This window comes from Hevea brasiliensis, chromosome 13 (genome assembly GCF_030052815.1).
Source record: "Hevea brasiliensis isolate MT/VB/25A 57/8 chromosome 13, ASM3005281v1, whole genome shotgun sequence".
Lineage (NCBI taxonomy): Eukaryota > Viridiplantae > Streptophyta > Magnoliopsida > Malpighiales > Euphorbiaceae > Hevea > Hevea brasiliensis.
The window spans coordinates 64,775,776-64,796,472 of NC_079505.1; the positions used below are offsets into that span (position 1 = coordinate 64,775,776).

Genomic DNA, 20,697 nt, shown 5'->3' on the forward strand with positions numbered 1-20,697 from the left:
TTGATTGAGTTTTGCTCGGCTCGAAGGTTGATGTGTTTGGAAATTTTGAGATCGAGCTCGGCTCGATGGATGTTCAATGAGCTCAAGCTCGGCTCGAGGCTCAAATCGAATCAAGGCTTGAGCTCGAGCTCAACCCAAACCTGCTTATTTAACCTATTTCTAATAAATTCATTCTAATTCAAAAAAAAAAAAAACTCAACTTAAATTTTAAACAATACAAATCAATCATAAGTTCATAACTAAAGAAAGAAAAATAAAAATAAAATAAAATGAGTAACAATCTCCCAAACTAACAAATCCAACAATACAACAACATTTAAATATATCACAATATATGTGATATACATCAAACGATAGGTAGATAAATTTCCTTGGGCTTTTCTTTCTTTCTCTTTGCTGATCTGTAAATATTAAAAAATGAATAAATAGAAAAGAAAAATCAAGTTAGTGACTATTATTTAAAGTTTTAATTAAAAAATTAATAAGTAAAATTACCTTATTCTTCTTTTTAACCACATGGAGAACAAGACACCAATCTTCACCACACAGTAATATTTGTACAGTTTCAGGAGCTAAAGATGCACGGTATGGATCAATCACTCTACCCCCTGCACTAAAAGTTGCCTCTGATGGTACTGTGGTGACAGGAACAGCAAAGATATCAGCAGCTAGCCTAGATAAAATACGATACTTCAAATGCGCTTCCTTCCACCAATCCAATGCACTAAATTTTTGAGAATTTCCAATGGCAATAACGCACCCTTCCTCTAAATAAGCATCCAAGTCTGATTTTTAAGGTTGCAAAGTATTTTTACTTCTTACATATTGTAATATCTCATCAGCTCCAATATGAAATGTCGGCCCCTCATTCCCATGAACACCACTAGATATCATTTCCCCAATTTGCTCATGATTAGAAGCATTATACTCATTCACATACTCATTATAAATTTCATATAATGCTTCATTGACTTTCATAACATTTTGTCGAGCTTCAGAATCAAGGAATATTTTGCTAAAAATAATTTCAATAGCTTTCAGTTTCCATCAAGTATCCAACACAAAAGCTATGCCCATCAACATGTTACATTCACCCCAATACTTATCAAACCTCTCTTTCATTTAGACTTTTTATCTAACACCATCTTCACCCTCTATACCTAAGTAAAAAACAAATTTGAAGTTGGATAATCTGAACCAAAGATGACATTTGTAACATCTCTAAAAACTTTCAACATATCACATGCTTTTTCTATCTTTTCCCAGTCTTCAGAGCTAGGGTAGCATGTAAAATTAAGATCCCTATTTACAAGCCTAGGAAACACTTCTTTAAAGTTTAATGCACAAGCCAACATATCATAGATTGATGAATTCCATCTGGTTTTGCAATCAAGTACCAATTTTTTATAAGTTATTTGCAATTGTTGAATAATTTCAGCAAACATTTTAAGCCTAGCCTTACTTCCATTTATGTGGTTTGTCATGAACTTCACCTCTTTAAGGCCATGTTGAACCGTGATGTTCAATAAATGAGCACAACATCAAACATGAAATAATTTTTCTTGGCATACCAACTTATTTGTTCTTGAGAAAGTGTCCTTTAAAATTCTAATGCATGAATCATTGGCACTCACTTTGTCAACAGAAATGGTTAAGATATACAAAAACAACAACATGAAATTAAAGGACTCTTTCTAAAGAATAAATATACAAATTATAAATATTAAATTTATATATTTAATAAGAAAAATTTACCTTGTTCTCAATTTCCCACTCCTTCAAGCATTTAAAGATTGCATAAGCTTTTTCAACACCACGAGGAGGAGGAGGCAAGTGAACAAAGTTTATAACACGCCTTTGCAACCTCCAATTGGAATCAACAAAGTGTGCAGTGATGACCATGTACTCAATTTTTTTGAGGTTTAGAGCACCATAAACCCGTGGTCAAGCAAATTTTATTAATTCCCTTAAAGAGATTCTTCAACTTTCTTTTTTCAATCTCATGCACCTTTTCACAATCACTTTTTCTGACTTGGCATGATTTCTTTGTTCATTCAGGATGTGCCTGTTTCATCATCATATTAAACCCTTTCTCCTCTAAAATTGAAAAAGGATACTCAAGCATCAGTATCCAATGAGTAGCAGCCTCCCTTATCTTTCCCATATCTAATTTCCCATCATGTAAAGTAGGAGTAAATTCATTTTGAGTTGCCTCACCACCATCAGAAGATAAAAGGTTAATCTTTTTCTATTGCTTTTGGTATAATTCCCTCATTGTACAACTCTTCAAATGTCTTCCTAAATGAGATGTGACACCATTTGTTAAGACTGAATGAGTTTTCTTACAATAAACACATTTCGCCTTTTTGGTACCACCTTATGTAAGAACTTCAAACTCTTCCCAAACACGAGATGTCTTAGTCCTTTTTTTCACTTGGAATTCATCACTCTCATTGTTAGTTTCTTCATTATTTGTGGGAATGGAATTGGGATTTGCCTTATTGGGTGGATTCTCATGTAGTTCATCATTTTCACTGAGCTCTATATTGCTCCCTAATGAATCTGCCTCTATTCCAATTAAGGGTGACATTTAAAGTGGAGAAGAAGACGTGTTTCACTCTTGCAAGATCATTTAGAAAAAAAAAAAAAATCTAACCTTGATTAAATTTTCATTATTTTTCCAAAACTAATAAGAACAAAACTTTATATAATTAGAATAAAAAATAATTAACTAGCATATTAATCAACTTTATATGAATCTTGAAATGAGAGGCAAATTAAATCCAAGTCACTTTCATATGGATGAAGAGAAAATCAACATGACATTTATCACAAGTAAAAGAAATAAGAGATTGTAGAACATAAATTACTTAGCAGCAATCTTACTCATATATAAATTAACAAGTGCAACAAAATTTTCAAAGATGATGAGATTAATTAGAAAGACTTTTTTTAATTAATTAAAAGTAAAATTGATAGCAAAATTAAGTTAATGGAGAATAAAATTGAAAGAATAGGTACAAAAAGATTGGCCAAAGAATAAAATTGATAGAATAGGTACAAAAGGTTTGGCTCCATTATGCAATAATTAAAAGTAATTAACAGAAAAATAATCTAAAAGTGCCTCACATGAAAATGCAATTAAGCCATAATTAAAAGTAATTAACAGAAAAATAATCTACAAATGCCTCACATGAAAAAGCAATTAACATTTCATTCTACTTGAGAAGTTTAAATGTTGTCCTAAACTAGTTAATTTTAAAGTAAATATGAACAAAATTAACATTTCATTTTAAAAGTAAAAATAAAATTATCCTATTTTCCATTTCTTGCTTCTCTTAGGAATTCCATCAAATAAGTAGTGGGCATCACAAATGATTCAACTATAAACACAAATCAATGCAGAAAATTCTATCATCTTTAGTCTTCATAATTTGAATTAGACATTCCCAAGTTTCACCATTATTTAGAACAAATTAATACCCAATCAACAACATACAAATACACATACCAAAACATTAACTTAAAATAACTAATCTATCTAATAAAAATTAAATTACTTGTTCTTGATTTGAATCAGCTCTGTAGTTGATATTCCTCTTTGCAAATGTTTTTAAGAATCACACAAACAAACGGGCTATGGAGGAGAAGAGAGTGCGCTGGTGACTTGGTGCTTGCTTGCTGAACTAGTGCTTGTTATTGTCCTACTATGGAGGAGAAGAGGGAGCACTGGGCAATGGGCTGTCGAGATTAGAAAGTGCAGACCATAGAGAGATGGAGAGTGATGCAAATGGGAAATGAAGAAGGAGGCTGCAAAAACTAACCCTAAAACTAATCTCTTATATATATATATATATATATATATATATATTTATTTATATTAAAAAAATAAAAAGCTCGATAGGGCTTGACGAGCTTTCGAGCTGAACATTACTCGGCTCAAGCTCGAGCTTGATTCGAGCCGAGCTTTTTGGAGCTTTTCTCGAGCCGAGCTCGAATAGCTCACAAGCTGGCTCGGCTCATTTACACCCTTAATAGCAATTCATAATATAAAGATAAAATCCGACGTTCAGTTTCACCTCACCAAATAGTCCGTTTATAATGACTCTATTGGATTTAGTAAAGGAAAGTTTAATTCAAATCTCATATGTTACAAGCATTAAAATTGAATGAAAACGTACAAGATTCTCAATCTTGAAATAGAAATACCAGGCATTTGGAGGAAATACTACAAATAAGTAGCCCAAATCCAATCTAATGACCCAAATTAGCAGGAAGACAAAGAGTTTAGAAAGAAAAGGCTCTACGAAGGGAGGTGAGTTTTGACAAAGAAAGCTCTCTCTTTGATGCTAGAAAGAGAAAAAGAGCGAGGAGAGAAAAACCAACATCAGTCGAACTTATTTTTGACCTACCCAAACACTTTATCCTCGCTGGCGAAGCTCCAGATGCTTTCTCTTGCCTTTATCTTGACCGTTTCAACACCATTGAATTCCCTTACTTAAAAATACAAGCCAGAGGAGGAGATGATAGCAACTCGAAATTGCTCCTTGTGATTTCTTACTCTCTAGTCATTCTCAAAGCTCTAAGAACCTCACCTGACATCCTAATAGCTTCTTTTGGCCTTAATTTTATTGGAAGTTGCTATACAGAGGAGATCGAAAGATTTTGCCATAATATATATTTTTTTAATTTTTGTAAGAATTCTTTGAGAGAAATAAAATGAGAAGCTTTAAGATAGAGAGATGTTATGGGTCTAAATATAGAGGATGTGGATGAAATAATTTTTTTTTCTTTTTAAAATGCCATGTGGCATTGCCATGTCATAAAATCGATGCAGCTTTGATGAAAAATTGTGAAAATAACTTTGTTGTTCACCAAATTGAAATTGAAGTTGAAGTGCTTTAAAAAAAAAAAATCAAAGTCAAGTGACTGTATTGTAATAACCCATAAAGTTCAGTGGCATTAGTAAAATTTAGCCAAAATAAAAACAAGCTTATCTTCATGAGATAGAGTGAGTATTATGTATTGGATCCTTTTTTTTTTTTTTTGCACATGGTTTTATATTTTGTAAACTCAAGATATTCATAAAGATTATATGCATTCAAAATCTATCTATCTATATTATAAAGCTAGCAAAATTTCTTATAGAGAGACAAGACACTTATCCTTAGTTCTGCCATGTGGCATTAACAATATAAATTATTTTGTATTTAATACTTCTTTATATTCTCTCTGTTCATTTTTGTTTGTCAAAATTGCGTACTTTATTTATCTAAGCTTACCTTTATAAGATTAATTAATATATATTGTAACCTATGTAATTACTTAAAAAAATTAAATATTTTTATTATAATGTTGGTTGTTATTCAATTATCAAATTATTGTTATCATTTAAAAAAGCAAAATATTTTAGTTTATATACTATATTTATTGCTAAAATTTACAAAATATGTAACTACATTTATTCAATTAAAATTGAATATTACAAATTTCAGAATTATTTAACTAAAAATCATTATGATAACACTTTTATATTTATGTAAAAAATTAAAAATAAAATATTAAAGTAAACATATTATAGTTACATATTATATATTTTAATAATAAAATAGAAAATATTTTAAAAGATTTTGATAAAATATAAACTACTAAAATTTAAATTAAATATATAAAAAATTATTTTTTATTAAATTTGTACATAGCACAAGCAATTAGCTAGTTCATACATCATCCGTTACAGTTTCATTGGTTATTGGTGAAACTATTACTTTGATAAGTTCAAGGTACTCGTGATCATGAACTCCATTTTATGACTTTATTACTGCACTTGTTACTAATCTTGTTGCCTATACAGATGCGAATTAGGCTTGTTGTCCCACCCATGGCTTTTGTATATATATATTTTTAATACAATTTGGCTTCTTAGATATCCAAAAAACAACATACCATCAGTCGAAGTAGTGGTAAAGCGAAATGTAAAGCTCTAGTTATTGTTGTAGCGGCGATATGTTGGCTTCGGTGTTTACTTAAAGGTTTTTATATTTCCATTTCCTTACCTGTTGAATTTTTTTTTTTTAATTTTATAATAATATGTGTACAACATATCTTGCTGCTAATCTTGTAAATCATGCTTACGCAAAACATTTGGAGATAGATCTTTATTTTGTACATGAAAGGGTCCAATGGGGTAAAATACTTGTTAGACATATTTCCAGTTCGTCTCAGCTTGCTAATATCTTCACCAAGGGTCTTTCTGGCACAACACATTTTCACAATCACTCCAATCAAGGGGTGGACCAGCCACCCACAACTTGCGGAGGGATATTAGCGTAGCTACATTTAGCTTACTCTCTGTAGAATTCTGAATACACTAGACTTGTAATTTGTAATTTTATCATTCTTCATTATTATAAACAGGGGTTAAACCCCACAATGAGAGTAAGTGTTTTTACTCCCTCTTATATATATATATATATATATATATATATATATATATATATATATATATATATATAAACTCAAATTTGAGAACATTATAAAACTTTTATTAGGTGTATTTTTTTTCCTTTTTCTTTCTTATATATTTCAATTAATCCCTCTCAATTTTTATATTTATTTTTTTTCTGTAATATCTAATTTTAAAATTTTATTTCATGTTAATTGTTTCTAACTATTAAATAATTACATTTATTTCAATCACTATATAATATCTCTAAATAAAAATATAAGAAATAAACTAAATTAAAATAAATATAGGAATTGAGACAAAAATTTTTTTCTATAAAAATTATCCTTAATTATTTATTTTGCCTATTAATTTATTAAAGTTATAGCAATATAATTATTTTCTAACAGACTGTTTAAATGTATTTTATATTTGTGGGAAATATCAATAATAATTAAATAATTTTTATGATAAATTATAAATAATAATTGTATTATGTATATAATTTAGATTCAATACTTGGGAAGTCATTATTGATAGGAGCAACCATAAATCTTTAAAAGATAATTTTTCTGTAAATCGTAAAATGAATAACGCTTCAATGAATAAAAAAAATAATTTGGATAACTTCCAACATTTGCCAAAAATTATTTTATAGTTTGGTGCTTTAATATATAAGAAATAGAAAATCTATTTAATAATAATTATGAGAAAAATTGTTCACTTTTTAGCTTACTATCATTTTCTCAAATAACTTACATTTTAAATTAAAAATTAAATTCTAACAATAATATTCTTTTTAAATATGAAATTTAATTTAATTTAATTTTTTTACCAAACACATTCACAATTTTTTCAAGACATAAAAACATATAATTTTAGTTTGTCTATATAATCTGATTAATTAAGAAAATTTAATTATATATAAATTTATATATGAATTTATTAAAAAATATGGATTAAAAAAAATGCATTTTTAATAATATTTTTATTATAAATTTATTATTTATTTTTTTTATTTTAATAAAATTAATTAATTTTTTAATATATTAATTAATTTATATATTTTTTTTTCTGTTTATCCTTTTAATCTTTTTAATCATTTAGATATTTGTGTGAATTTTTTTTAATTTTTATATTTTAAAAAATATAATTATATATTTAATTATATAATCGCAGCAAAAAAAATTAATTTATTGTGATTAAAGAGTAAATAAAAAATAAAAAAATAATTAATATATTTTTTAAAAATAGAAATTATAAAATAATAATTTTATTTTTAAGCAGTCAGAACGAAAGGGTAATAAGGTCATTACGTGATTCTAAGGCATTAATATTGACTACGTCTTGCTCCTCTTGTACTTGCGAAGTATTACCTGGTAAAAGATATTCCCAACTTCATTTTCTCTCTGTCTCTCTCCTTCACAGTGGCATCTCTTTCAATCTTTCTTACATAAATCCTCTCTCTCAATCCTCATCCTCGTTTCTTGAAATTTTCTCTTAACTACTTTTATGTACTAAAACCCCTAAAGGATTTCACTGTAAGTTCCTCTTTTTCTCTTCTTTACTTATTATCAATCAATCAATCTGTATGTCTTTATGTGTTTGTGTTTGCAATTGGGTATTTTGTTTATTTGCTTATGGTTGCTAGAAATTCTTTTCAGATCAAGTTTATGCAGTGAATTTGTTACATCAATGTAAAAAATATTGGAGTTTCAGTTTAGTTTTGTTTTGGGAATTTGATGCTTCAACTAATTTGGTTGTGATAATCTTGTTGCTTTTTGTTGTTGTTACTTTTCTTGTTTTGAATTTACTCGATGTTCATGAAAAATTCGGTGGTCAACGGTTTAGAATCGAATTGGTCTAATTTTTAAGATCTGATGTGTTAGATTTTAGTTTTTCTCTCTCTTTTTTCTTTTTCCATTTTAGTGGAATTTAGATTCCTCGGTTTCTTCTTCTTTTGTTATTTAAGTGATTGGTTTTTGGGGGCATTAGATAAATTGGCATTTCCCAACATCAGCGGTTGGCTTACATGTGTGCAGTATATTCTAGACTTCTGCGTAATGATAGTTTGAAGTAACCGGGGGAAATATAAATGTTTGATCCATGATATGCAAAATTCGAAGGCGCTTGGCATCTTGGTGTTGCAAGTTCCTTTTAATGGGTGATGAACTGTAACTGTCAAGTGAGACAATGATGATTCTATATCTTTGTCAGTGTTCTTTCACATTTTTTCTCTTTCTAAATAGTTGCAAGGGAACGTTGTGGTTTAACAAGTTAAACTTTTAGTGTCGTAGTAGTTTCAACTTTTTCTTGTACAGATTGCACATTATTTTGTTTGTTGGGGAAATTGGGATAAATTTGAGGGTGTTCTTAGTTTTTGCTTAGTGCTTGGGAGATTTCTGAATCTTTAGTTGATTGTTTTTGATAAAGTGTGATTGTTTCTGCTGTTGATACCTCTTTGAAAAGTGGACATACAATTGAAGGTGTCCTTTCTCTTGGACTGGTGGTAAAGTTGTTATGTGTGGGGCATTCTATCTGCATTAAAGTAGTGATGCGTTATATTTTGCACATGATCTTTACAAGTTGCTGCATAAATCTTTAATAGGAAATGGAATAGGGAGGATATGTCAGCACCCATGCACAAGCATGCATATGTTTGTATAGTCATGTAGAAATAGTTCTGAGTCTGGGTCACATAGGAGGGTGGAGCAGTTATCTAGACATCACTTAGTATTGTTTGAATTGTTATTCTATACTGGTTGATGAGGTAAATGATTTGGCCAATTTACTAGAATCTGGATACTTTTGCTTTGATCTATATTTCTTTAGTGTTGGGTTAGTTTCACCTGTGGTCATAAAGTTATCATCGATTTCATCGTGGTCATCAAACTTCAAGTTATATCATTAAAATCTCTCAACTTCAATTTTATTTTAACAAGGTTATTATTGCTAAATTTTGATAAAATTTCAACCATATTTTGACACAAGCAAAACTATATAGTTCTATATGCTATGGAACTTTTATATTTTATCATCGCATAAAAAATTGGTTAAATTCTTATAAAAAACTAGCTGAAGTGAACTTACTGAAAGTAAATTGAAGTTGGGTATTTTTCTGATACAAATTAAAATTAGTGACCATATTGAAATTTAATGGAAGTTCAGTGACCATAGGAGAAATTAGCCTCTTTCTTGTTCATTGAAAACCTTTATTGAGATGCTTGGTTAACATTTACCATCTCATTATAGCAGTTATTTGGTGGGTAATTGCCTGGACATTTTTGACCAGTGGCCTTGGCTCCAATGCTTAACTGGACAATAAAGTTGTCAATTAGTTTCACTTTAATATAATTTTTTTTTCTTCTCTGTTGGACTATAGGTTGTGTTTGTATGTTCAACTGCAAAAAATGTTTGAAGGTGGTTACAAATCGCAATATCTGGGTGGCCAAAGAGAGAAGTTTGTCAGGTAATGAGGGGTCTTTTCATTTCTTTGGTTTACATTATTAATATTGACATGAAAGTTGGATTATGCTAGATGCTTAATTTTGATCATGTTCCTTGATCCTGCCAAACAAATGTTAAGAATATTTCTTCCCCCCTCGCCCCGCGCCCCTTTTGATGAACTCATACAATTTTGGATTATCATCTGCTAGAATGGTAACTTATTGTTTATTCTCTAACCAAAGGTGTTCATATTTTTTTCTTGAAGTTCAATACTCAAAAAAAGAAAAATTTCTCTTTGTAGCATGTGAAGTATAGGAAGACATGGTATTTACAGATGTCTCAAATGCCAACTGCCAAACATAATCATGGGTTTGAATATTGTGGTATAGGTGGACTTTACAAATTTTTTACTTTGTTGGCTACTCAAGGTTGGGCATTTAGCATCCCCCCCATCTAACTGCTGTAAAAGTGCCTATAGTTTTGTATTATGTCATCAGATGTGGTCAGGGATGTCTCTTTCCTTGTAGAGTTGAAATTAGTCGATGGAGTTGGTGCTACATTTATAAAATCATGAATTGGTTGCATCATGTTTAGAAGTATTGTGCTGCTATCCCTGCCAGTATTGACCAAATACAAAAATTTTCCCTTTTATAGGAATTTTTTTTTAATATGAAGATTTATTGTTTGCTGAGTTTTCTCTAGCCATAGAAGGATGAGCATCTCTGGAAAAACTAAGCCAAAATCAGATTCAGGAGATCTAGTAGTTCATAGGATGTTGCTAAAGGATATAGAGGAAGCAAAACAATTGGAGAATTGTGGCAAAAATGCTGGAATTATATATATATATATATATATATATATATATATAGCCTTTTCAGAAAATTTTAGTCATATGACAAATAAAATTGCTATATCAAATCCTCCCCGGAGCCCATAAGTTTGGGGTGCTTCGTGCACTGGGTGACCCTTTTTTTTTTATTTTTTTTTTATTTTTTTTTTATCTTATAGCTACAGTTTACTAAGAACTGTTAATGCAAGATTTGAATCCCAAGTTATGAGCATATTTTATAGTAATGAACTTTTCCTACTTTTAAAGGTGTGATCCTACCTTTTATGTGATGAGACTGTAGGACTTATGTTTCCAATGATTAGCAATTGCTTTTTATAATTTATCCTCTTCGTTTTGGTGTGATTTGGAGTGTGAAAGTATGTTTGAATTGTTGGTATTGTTTCTACTTAGGTTGGACGACTTGGACTCCAGATTATCATCATCTTCTGATACAGGAGTGAAAAAATGTGGATTTGGCATTAGTCATTCTGGTCAGGGAACCAATACAACTTCCAGATCTTTCAAGAAAGGAATCAGAAAGGGATCTGAAGGACTTAAGTCTATCGGTCGGTCACTTGGATTTGGGGTATCTCGAGCAGTATTTCCAGAAGACCTTAATGTTTCAGAGAAAAAAATATTTGATCCTCAAGATAAATTTCTCCTGTTGTGCAACAGATTATTTTTCATATCATGTATTCTGGCAGTATCTGTGGACCCTCTATTTTTTTATCTTCCAGTTTTTAATGATTCATCACACTGTCTTGAGATAGATCGAAAATTAGCAATTACAGCGACAACTTTGCGGACAATTATTGATGCTTTCTATCTTATTCGCATGGCTCTTCAGTTCCGAACAGCTTATATTGCTCCTTCTTCTCGTGTATTTGGGCGAGGTGAACTTGTGATAGATCCTGCACGAATAGCAAAGAGATACTTGCGTCAATACTTCTTCATTGATTTTCTTTCTGTTGTTCCCCTACCACAGGTTTAAAAGTTGTGCTACTTGTTTACATTTGTGCACAGCATGCATACATGCTTTTCTTTTAACAATCGATATTTTCTTTCCTTAAACAATTTTGTTTTTGTAGTGCTAGATCTGTATAAAGGACCTGAGAAGGCTTGTGGTTTCTTAATCATTTCTGTGGCATCTACTGCATACTAATTTCTTTCTTTCTTTTTTTTTTTTTTTTTTTAATTCTTCTCTCTTGACTATAAACAGACATTGCAATTAGCCTATTACTTTTTGTTGCATTTCTATCTAGTATGTAGTGTTTTCTTATTAGATTTTTCTTGTTCTTCCATTGTATATAGCGTTTTATTCACCACGCATTGTATAGAAGATATTAACCATTTAGTTATGATTTGCTTCAAAGTAAACTTCTAGTTTCTTGAAGATTGTCAATGATGGCTTTTATATAAACTCAAAGAATCATTGTGGCTGTTTTAGTTGTAAAAGGCAGAGTTTTCCCTATGAACTAGAAATTGCATGGAAGTAAACTGATTCATATTGATATTCAGAACACCTGGCATTTCATTATCTGTGTTTTGGTAGGATTTTTTTTGCATTGATGATGTGTATGTTCATTATAATTTTATTAAATTAGGAAACGTTTTTAAAGTGTGTTTTAAAGTGAGGTTCGCAATCAAAATGTAAATTTTACCTTTTAAATATTACGACAGTAAAAGCAATGTCCTCTTCTCTGACTTATATTTATTAGTTATAATTTTATAAAGTTAGTACAAACATTTGAGCTCCACTTTTCCAAATATTTTTGGCATGTTCAAACAACATTATGCTGAACTTTGTCTGTGGTTTATTTGAGGTTTGAAAGATCAGTTTGATGTTTCTCATTTTATAATATTTCTTGTAATATTTTTTGTTCAGTTCTTATCTTGAAGGAGGATGATATTTTCTTCTTTTAGACGTCTGGCTTTACAATATACGGTTTTCAATCCACTTATAGTAGTTAGATGGGATCTAAGGTCTTTGATTTAAACTCTGGCAGAGAACTTGTGGCATGGCTTTGATATCCAATGTTTATATAAAATGCATTTGGAATTTTACATTTAGTTTCTGAAGGGTAACGATGATTAATAAGATAGCTTTATAATTTGTGTGCATGCATCATCGTGTCATAGTTTTTAAGTTGCAAGAGGCTGCAAGACATCTGTTATTCATTATTTCTCTTCATGTGCAGATTATCGTATGGAGGTTTCTTCAAAGATCAAAAGGTTCAGATGTCCTAGCAACCAAACAGGCCTTGCTTCTCATTATCTTGCTTCAATATATTCCTAGGTTTCTTCGAATCATACCATTAACTTCAGAAATGAAAAGAACAACAGGGGTTTTTGCTGAAACTGCATGGGCTGGTGCTGCGTATTATTTGCTATTATACATGCTTGCTAGTCATGTAAGTCTCGTTTGGGTTGGTAGCCTTTTCTCATCAATGGAATCTATTGTTATCACTGAAGTCATTTTTTCTATGCTGTCTCTAACATTCATGTATTTGTGTTTTTCATTGAAACTATGCTATAACATTGAATGACCTCTTTAGCTCTTAAACAGTTAAACAGTGTTATGCTGGATAATTCAATCTGTAATTGATGTGTTATTTATGCTATGGGTATATCTGATTTTCTTGTAGGTTTATTTATTTTATTTTTGTAAATTAAGAGGTTGATTGTTTTATAGTTGTTCATCATTTATTTATTTAGTTCAATAGGGAGTGGTTGAGTGTAGGTTGCTCAATGTGGGATAGCTTCCCCAGGTCACAATCCCCATCCCACTTAAATCAGCTAGAAATCCATAAGTGAGGTTTTGACTTGGGAATTATAATCCTGGACTTCTTTGCTCTCAACCTTTTAGGCTTGAAGGACATAAGCCAATGGCTGTGTTTGCTTCATTTTTGAATTTTGTGTCCCAGAATGTTATTGTTTTCTGATTTCCAGTTGTAAGGATTGAGCATATTTCCCCCCCTGTTTCACTGTGTATTTGGTTTCCCCCCTGTTTCACTGTGTATTTGGCTATCTGCTAGTGCTCTCTCATATAGTCCATATTTTTACGTTTTGACATTTAATTGGATTCTATTAAGCAGAATCTGGCATTTCCCCCTGTATTTTTGCAGATAGTTGGTGCATTCTGGTATTTGTTAGCTGTACAGCGGCAGGATACATGCTGGCAAAAGGCTTGTAGTGATCCTAAAAATACTTCAAAATGCACTAAGGATTTCTTGTATTGTGGCAATCAACATATGGATGGTTATACTGCCTGGAGCAACATCAGTGATGATGTTCTCAAGTCACAGTGCGCAGCAGAAGAAGATGGACCATTTGATTATGGAATCTACACAAATGCTTTGTCATCCGGCATTGCCTCTTCTAAGAAGTTCATCTCTAAATACTGTTACTGCTTGTGGTGGGGCCTTCAGAATTTGAGGTGAATTCACCCTGTTTAGTTTTCATTTATATTTTTAATGGGTCCAACATGAAGCTAATATTCACATTACAGAGAGTGCAAATAGTAGCTAGCTTGTTTGTTTTCCTTGCTTCTGTAGTTTCAGTATGCTATGATATTTTTGTAAAGTAGGTTAGATTTAAAGCAATATATATATATATATATATATATATATATATATATATATATATATTTGTTCTTAGTAGGTTCTGTGAAATTCTATCAAATTAGACACCGACCTAGCAGGTGAAGATTTAGATTGATCAATTTATCTGAAACTATTCGCATAAAAAGGAACTATATTCAGGAAGAAGTTTTTGATTTTGGAGTTATACTTCTGGGCCAACTGGTGTCTGGTCGCAAGTATGGTCAATTAGCAGTTAGGTTACAAATTATATGGGTATCTTTTTATGCAAATTGTACTTGCTGATGTCCTTATGTAAATTGAATCTTGCCTATGGACCTCTTGACAGGAGTGGTAGATAATTAGCCATTTTATAGTAGATTGGGAATTGTGAGTCCATTAGATTTTTATTTTATGTCATCCTGGTTATAATATAGCATTATTTTGCTGGTTAAGTTTCATATGGATGCTGATGACTAATGAGTTTTGAATTATGATTTGGAAAGAACATTATTACTTCATTTTTCTGCTTATTGGTATATTTGTTATTTGATTCAAACTATGGAATTGGCTGCTGCAAATTGATATCCGTTAGTTCTCTGTTAAGTGCTTTTGTTGGACTGCGAGAATCAAGATTTCTTGCTTCTTGCATCTTCAAGCTATAGAATACTGTTTGAAATCTTCACCATGTGTTGCCCCTAATCCCATTGAACTCAGCTTCCTGGAAAATTGTTGTTCCATATTCTAATGAATTCAAATCAAAATGTTCGTGTTTTCTTGCCTCGCCCTTTTTCCTTCAAATATCAACAGGACTGTTTTTCATTCATTTTCCTCAGATAGGGTTCACATACTGTTTTCTTTTCTACTAATAATCAATCTTTTCTTTTTTTGGTTAAGAGAATTTTGTCTGGCAGGCTGTAGCTTGTTACTCTCTTGGTACATTTATGTGTTTTACTGGGATCATCCTTTAACTTCTGAATTATGTTGCTAATCCAAAATCATGACATGTAACTACTGAAGTTTCTTTATCCTACTTGATTCCTGATCATCCATTGAAATGAAACTATAGTTAGAATATTGTCAATTACGTGTTTTATACCTCATATATTCTGTGCTACAGGCTAATTTATTTGCTTGTGCTATCCTTTATTGCTGACATTGGATTGCATCCCCATGTTGCCTTATAATAAACTTTCTTTTCAGTAAAAGAAAAAAAAAATGTCTGTAGATTCCAGGCTATTTGCTCACCTACAGATATTGTTTCATCAACTAAAATTTTTTTTACTGTTTTATAAGTAACATCCCTACAACCTACAGATATTGGTATATTTGTTAATGTCCCCATTTAGGGATGCTTGCTTTTGAAACTGTGTTCATGAGGATCTAGCTAGTGTAGCTACCATTTTAAACAACTAATGTAAATGCAACATGATGACCTTTTAATTTTTTTGATTTGGAATTAAGCTATTACTTTAATGCTCTTTAACACAATGAGTACATTTTCCTTTTCTCATTTACAGTACGCTTGGCCAGGGTCTTCAAACCAGCACATATCCATTAGAGGTTATATTTTCCATAGCACTGGCTATATTGGGGCTCATTCTTTTTGCACTTCTGATTGGGAATATGCAGGTAAATGGGACTATTTTATTTTGGTTGTGTTTCTGCTATGGAAACTCCATTCACAACCTTTTTTAATTTTTTTTTTTTTTATTCATTTAAAGTATATGGCTGCATTTGTGGCAGTTATGATTATTGGATTTTTTACGTTCTTAAAGTTGGTTAAGAATGATAGTGATAAGGAAAGAACAGAATTCTGAAAATTGTAATTCCTGTTATTATTATTTTGGGTTGGAGAAACTCAACTCTATTTTCATGATTATGACTGAAGGCCTGCCTTCTAATGTTTCTTTCTTCTGCTCCATCTATTACTACTCAAGTCTGTAGTTCAAACTTAGTTACTAGCATTTTAGTATTATTTCAAAAGTGGCTTATATATTATACTTTAGTAATTAAAGAATATGTATAATTTCAATTGGGAAAATGTATCTGTATATTCACATGATCCGGTGGTCTAAATCAAGCAAGGTATTCACTTGATTGTGTTTGTATGTTGTGCCTGCCTGTGCACAAATATATTTATGCTTATGCAATATCCATGAAGATGAAGGGGAAATGAAGTCATTTGAAGTCTACAAGAGGATTAACACTTTCCAATTGGCGTTAGATGTAAATTTTCTGTTAATTACTGATTTGAAAAGTTATTTGTGATACTAAAAGTATGATATATAAAATATTGCTAAAATTTTCAGAGTTCTGCTATTGTACAGACTTATCTTCAGTCACTTACTATACGATTAGAAGAAATGAGGGTCAAAAGGCGTGACTCAGAGCAATGGATGCATCATCGGTTGCTTCCACAAGACCTTAGGGAACGGGTGAGGCGCTATGACCAGTACAAGTGGTTAGAAACACGTGGGGTGGATGAAGAGACTTTGGTGCAGAGCCTACCGAAGGATCTTAGGAGAGACATCAAACGTCATCTCTGTTTGGCATTGGTGAGAAGGGTAAGTTGTCTTGGTTTTTGTTGCTTCCTCATTTTCTGTTTATCTGTGTGTGAGTGGGACTTTTTTTGTTGGTTTATCTCACCTTGAGAACTACAAGTGATAATTCTCTTAGAGAAAACAAATGGATGGGGGAAAAAGATACTGTTATATGTTATATTTTTGCCAAGTCCTCTTTGCAAAGTGTGTTGAAGATAATTTTTCTTTTATTTATACATAGTAGCATAAAAATAACTCAAAAGTTTGCTAATTGAACTCCCCAAAACTTTTGTCCTTGTATGAATGATAGATTGAAAAGCTTTCACTGGTTTCTTCACATAAGTTCTCTGAAACTCTTGTTTTTATTGCTGCCTAACTTCATGTGCAATCCGAACTGATAGGAGATTTAAAAGATGGCATTGTTAAGTTAATTGTATGGTCATGTATTTTGCTGTTAATTCTCTGACCGATAAGACACTTCTCTTGATATGACCTGAACGAAGGTTCAGTGTGTCAAATGGGATCATGTGTAATTTAGGTGTTTCCTCATTTTAATACAATGATGTTAGAATAAGTGATGAGTTTTATTTTTGGCTATACTGTCCCCCGTTTAAACTCCTGTTAAACTTTTCCCCTTTTCAATTCAATTCTGCTAAGCAATTGTTTATTGCATTCTGTTCTGTTGGTTATTTATTGCTTTTCTGGCATCTGCAGGTTCCTCTATTTGAGAATATGGATGAGAGATTGCTTGATGCCATTTGTGAGCGGCTTAAACCTTGTTTATTTACAGAGAGTACTTATATCGTTCGAGAAGGAGATCCAGTTGATGAAATGCTTTTTATCATACGTGGTCGCCTTGAGAGTGTAACTACAGATGGTGGGAGGAGTGGTTTCTTCAACCGCAGTATGCTGAAGGAAGGAGCTTTCTGTGGGGAGGAGCTTTTAACATGGGCATTGGATCCTAAATCCGGTGCCAATCTCCCATCTTCTACCCGGACAGTGAAGGCAATAACAGAAGTAGAGGCTTTTGCCCTCATAGCTGAAGAGTTGAAATTTGTAGCTAGCCAGTTTAGGCGTCTTCACAGTCGGCAAGTTCAACACACCTTCCGTTTTTACTCACAACAGTGGAGGACATGGGCAGCTTGCTTTATTCAAGCTGCATGGCGGCGCTATTCCAAAAGGAAGAATATGGAGCTACGTAAGAAGGAAGAGGAAGCAGAAGCAGATGAAGCCCAGAGCAATGCTAGTGGAGGTTCGTACAGCATTGGTGCTACCTTTTTGGCTACAAGGTTTGCAGCCAATGCTCTTCGTGGTGTTCATCGAAATCGGAATGCGAAGACTGCTAGGGAATTGGTGAAACTACAGAAGCCTCCTGAACCTGATTTTAGTGTTGAAGATGCAGATTGATTTGTAATTTATGACTCACTTTATATGCTGGTGACTGACTTTGTATTTTATATGCTGACCAAGGCAAACTCGACATAAAATATATACTTTCTACGCTGGAATTGTCGTCAGATTCACAAGGCCATTCAGATTATTAGGCTTGCATTGCCTCATTTGCCCTGGAGTTTCAACTATTTTCGGTTTATTAAGGCTTTGTAGATTAAAGGCATAAATTTAAGCTGCAAAAAAGCCTAATGCAAGTATTGGAGTTGTCTTTTTTTATTTTTATTTTTATTTTTTTATTTCAACTATTCTTTTACGAGGAAAACATGTTTTCTTTACCCTATTCTGTGGTTGGTGGTCTGATCTGAGAATCATTTAGAGGATGCTATTGAAATGATAAATGACATCAGGCTTTATTTTATTTTGTAGAATATTTAAAATTATTGAATTCAAATGATTCATAAAATTGAAACTTTACTGATAGTCAATTTGAAGATTAAAAAGACTTGCGAGTCTTATTGATTAGAATCCTAGTTGGAATTCTTTCTATATGATGGCCTGATGAGCAGCTTAAAATGATTCATTTCAACCCTAAGAAAATAAAGAAAAAAACTCAAGATGATTCAACCCATTTACCACCTTTAGCAAAAACAATCCTCTCCGGATATTGATTCTTGATAGTGTATATTTAATGATCGATGCTTCACAATTTTATTTCAATTTATTCATGAGTGTTGCATTGAATTGAGCAAAGTGTCGCTTACATTGAGATTCCATTATCATTCTGTATGGCTTTCTGTTTTGTATTTATTTATTTATATTTGTCTTCTACTTTATATTATATCATTCTAAAGAAATAAAAACTTGATATTATATAGGATACTTGGGCTCCCTCGATTGATCACTAATTTTCCGAATAGACAACAACGGATTGGTTCTTGGTCCAAATCCATTTCATAACTCTCACAACCTACATGTCTAATATATAGGTTCATAAATTCAAGACAGCATGCATTAAGGGTCCTAGGCTACATGTTTCTAGGGCTTAGCATGGGCTTGAATGCCATCCTTATATCTCCAATAGGGTCAATAGGCTCTCATAAGCGAGGACTTGAACATTGCGTCTCCCATTGGCCTCAAGAAAGCCAAAGGTACAAATGATGGCATCCATGTTCTTTTTATCCCAAGGGTACGTGCTATGGTTGCCAAGCAAAGTTAATTTGCTCTAATTTGAATGAAAGTACAACCTCCTTAGCTTGACTTGGCGACGCTATATCACATTAAGGTTGCAGAAGTAGAGTGGTGTTTGTGTTTCTGCAATGCAAAGAACTTTAATTGAAAAAAAAAAAAAAACGATAATAGGCTATAAAGTCTATAATGGAGTAACCATCCTCAATCTTAGTAGAGTTTCTACTATGGGTGGCGGGTTTATTCTCCATTGTTGGTTTAGCTCCATCTTCCCATAATGCTGCCATAGAGCTTAGATATAAACACGTCAAGAGGCAGAGGATTGACTGGAGTTGCTAACAAATTTTTCAAAAGGGACATGGATGACAACTCTACTCCTTGTAAAAGCCTATTAACCTTCTTTTACCATTAGTCCAATGACTTAGGTTCAGTATAGTGAGTACGGAAGAGGGAAAGTGTTAGAGACACTTTATGCCTAGATTAATCTTAGAACAAAAGCCAATCCCTAGTTGTGTTTCTTATAGCCTGTCTTAATGTTTTCTTATTAAAGTTCTTATTCATACAATGCAAGTCTAAATTAAATATGCACATATTGTCCATTTAAAACTTAAACACCCATTTCATGCATATGAGTAGCACTAGGTGATGCTTGATTTTTATGTTAAGCTTCTTACCATGTTTACCTTGTTACCCTATTAATATGTTTATATGTTCTTTTCATGCTTTTGGTTGATTGGCACATACTGAAGAAAAACAATAATATAAACAACCCCTAAGTATGCATCCCATGTTTTTATCATACAATTCTTTTTTTTAATTTACCATCTTTCCTAAGTTAGTTTGCGATGATAATTTACAAAGAAAGGGGGAAGGAGAAAAGCAAGTAAAGAGAGGGGGCAAGAGAAAAGATTACTAACCATTTAATAAACCTACAACTAAAGAAAGGAGGAAGGAGAAAAGATTTACAAGCCCGTAAAATTTAGAATTAAAATCCTATTCTATTACATGGCCCATTGACCCATTTCTCCATGCAAGGGTCTTGTGCTCCTTAGGGTTTCCTTATTGGTTTTGGTCCACTTGTCTTATTTGAAGAAATCACCTTCCTTGCTGGAATGCTTGCCTTTTTGATTCACTTACCATTTTGGTCAACTTGCCATATTAAACTACTGACCATATTTACAAACTTTCCCATACCAAACTTACCAATTAAGGTAACAAAGAGTAAAAGAAGAAAAGAATACAAAAAAGAAAACAAATCTCATCACCAAACTACCATTC

At 31.9% G+C, this 20,697-nt stretch overlaps 1 protein-coding gene across 1 annotated transcript; it reads left to right on the top strand.

Annotated features, from left to right (window-relative positions):
* The first annotated feature begins 7,801 nt into the window (after window positions 1-7,801).
* Window positions 7,802-18,401, top strand: LOC110648697 (probable cyclic nucleotide-gated ion channel 5). Its single transcript, XM_021803023.2, has 8 exons — window positions 7,802-7,986; window positions 9,828-9,914; window positions 11,133-11,706; window positions 12,920-13,132; window positions 13,847-14,157; window positions 15,820-15,931; window positions 16,630-16,866; window positions 17,557-18,401. Exons 2-8 carry the CDS (start codon window positions 9,856-9,858, stop codon window positions 18,247-18,249), a joined length of 2,199 nt encoding a protein of 732 aa, XP_021658715.2. The 5' UTR covers window positions 7,802-7,986; window positions 9,828-9,855; the 3' UTR covers window positions 18,250-18,401.
* The last annotated feature ends 2,296 nt before the right edge of the window (window positions 18,402-20,697 follow it).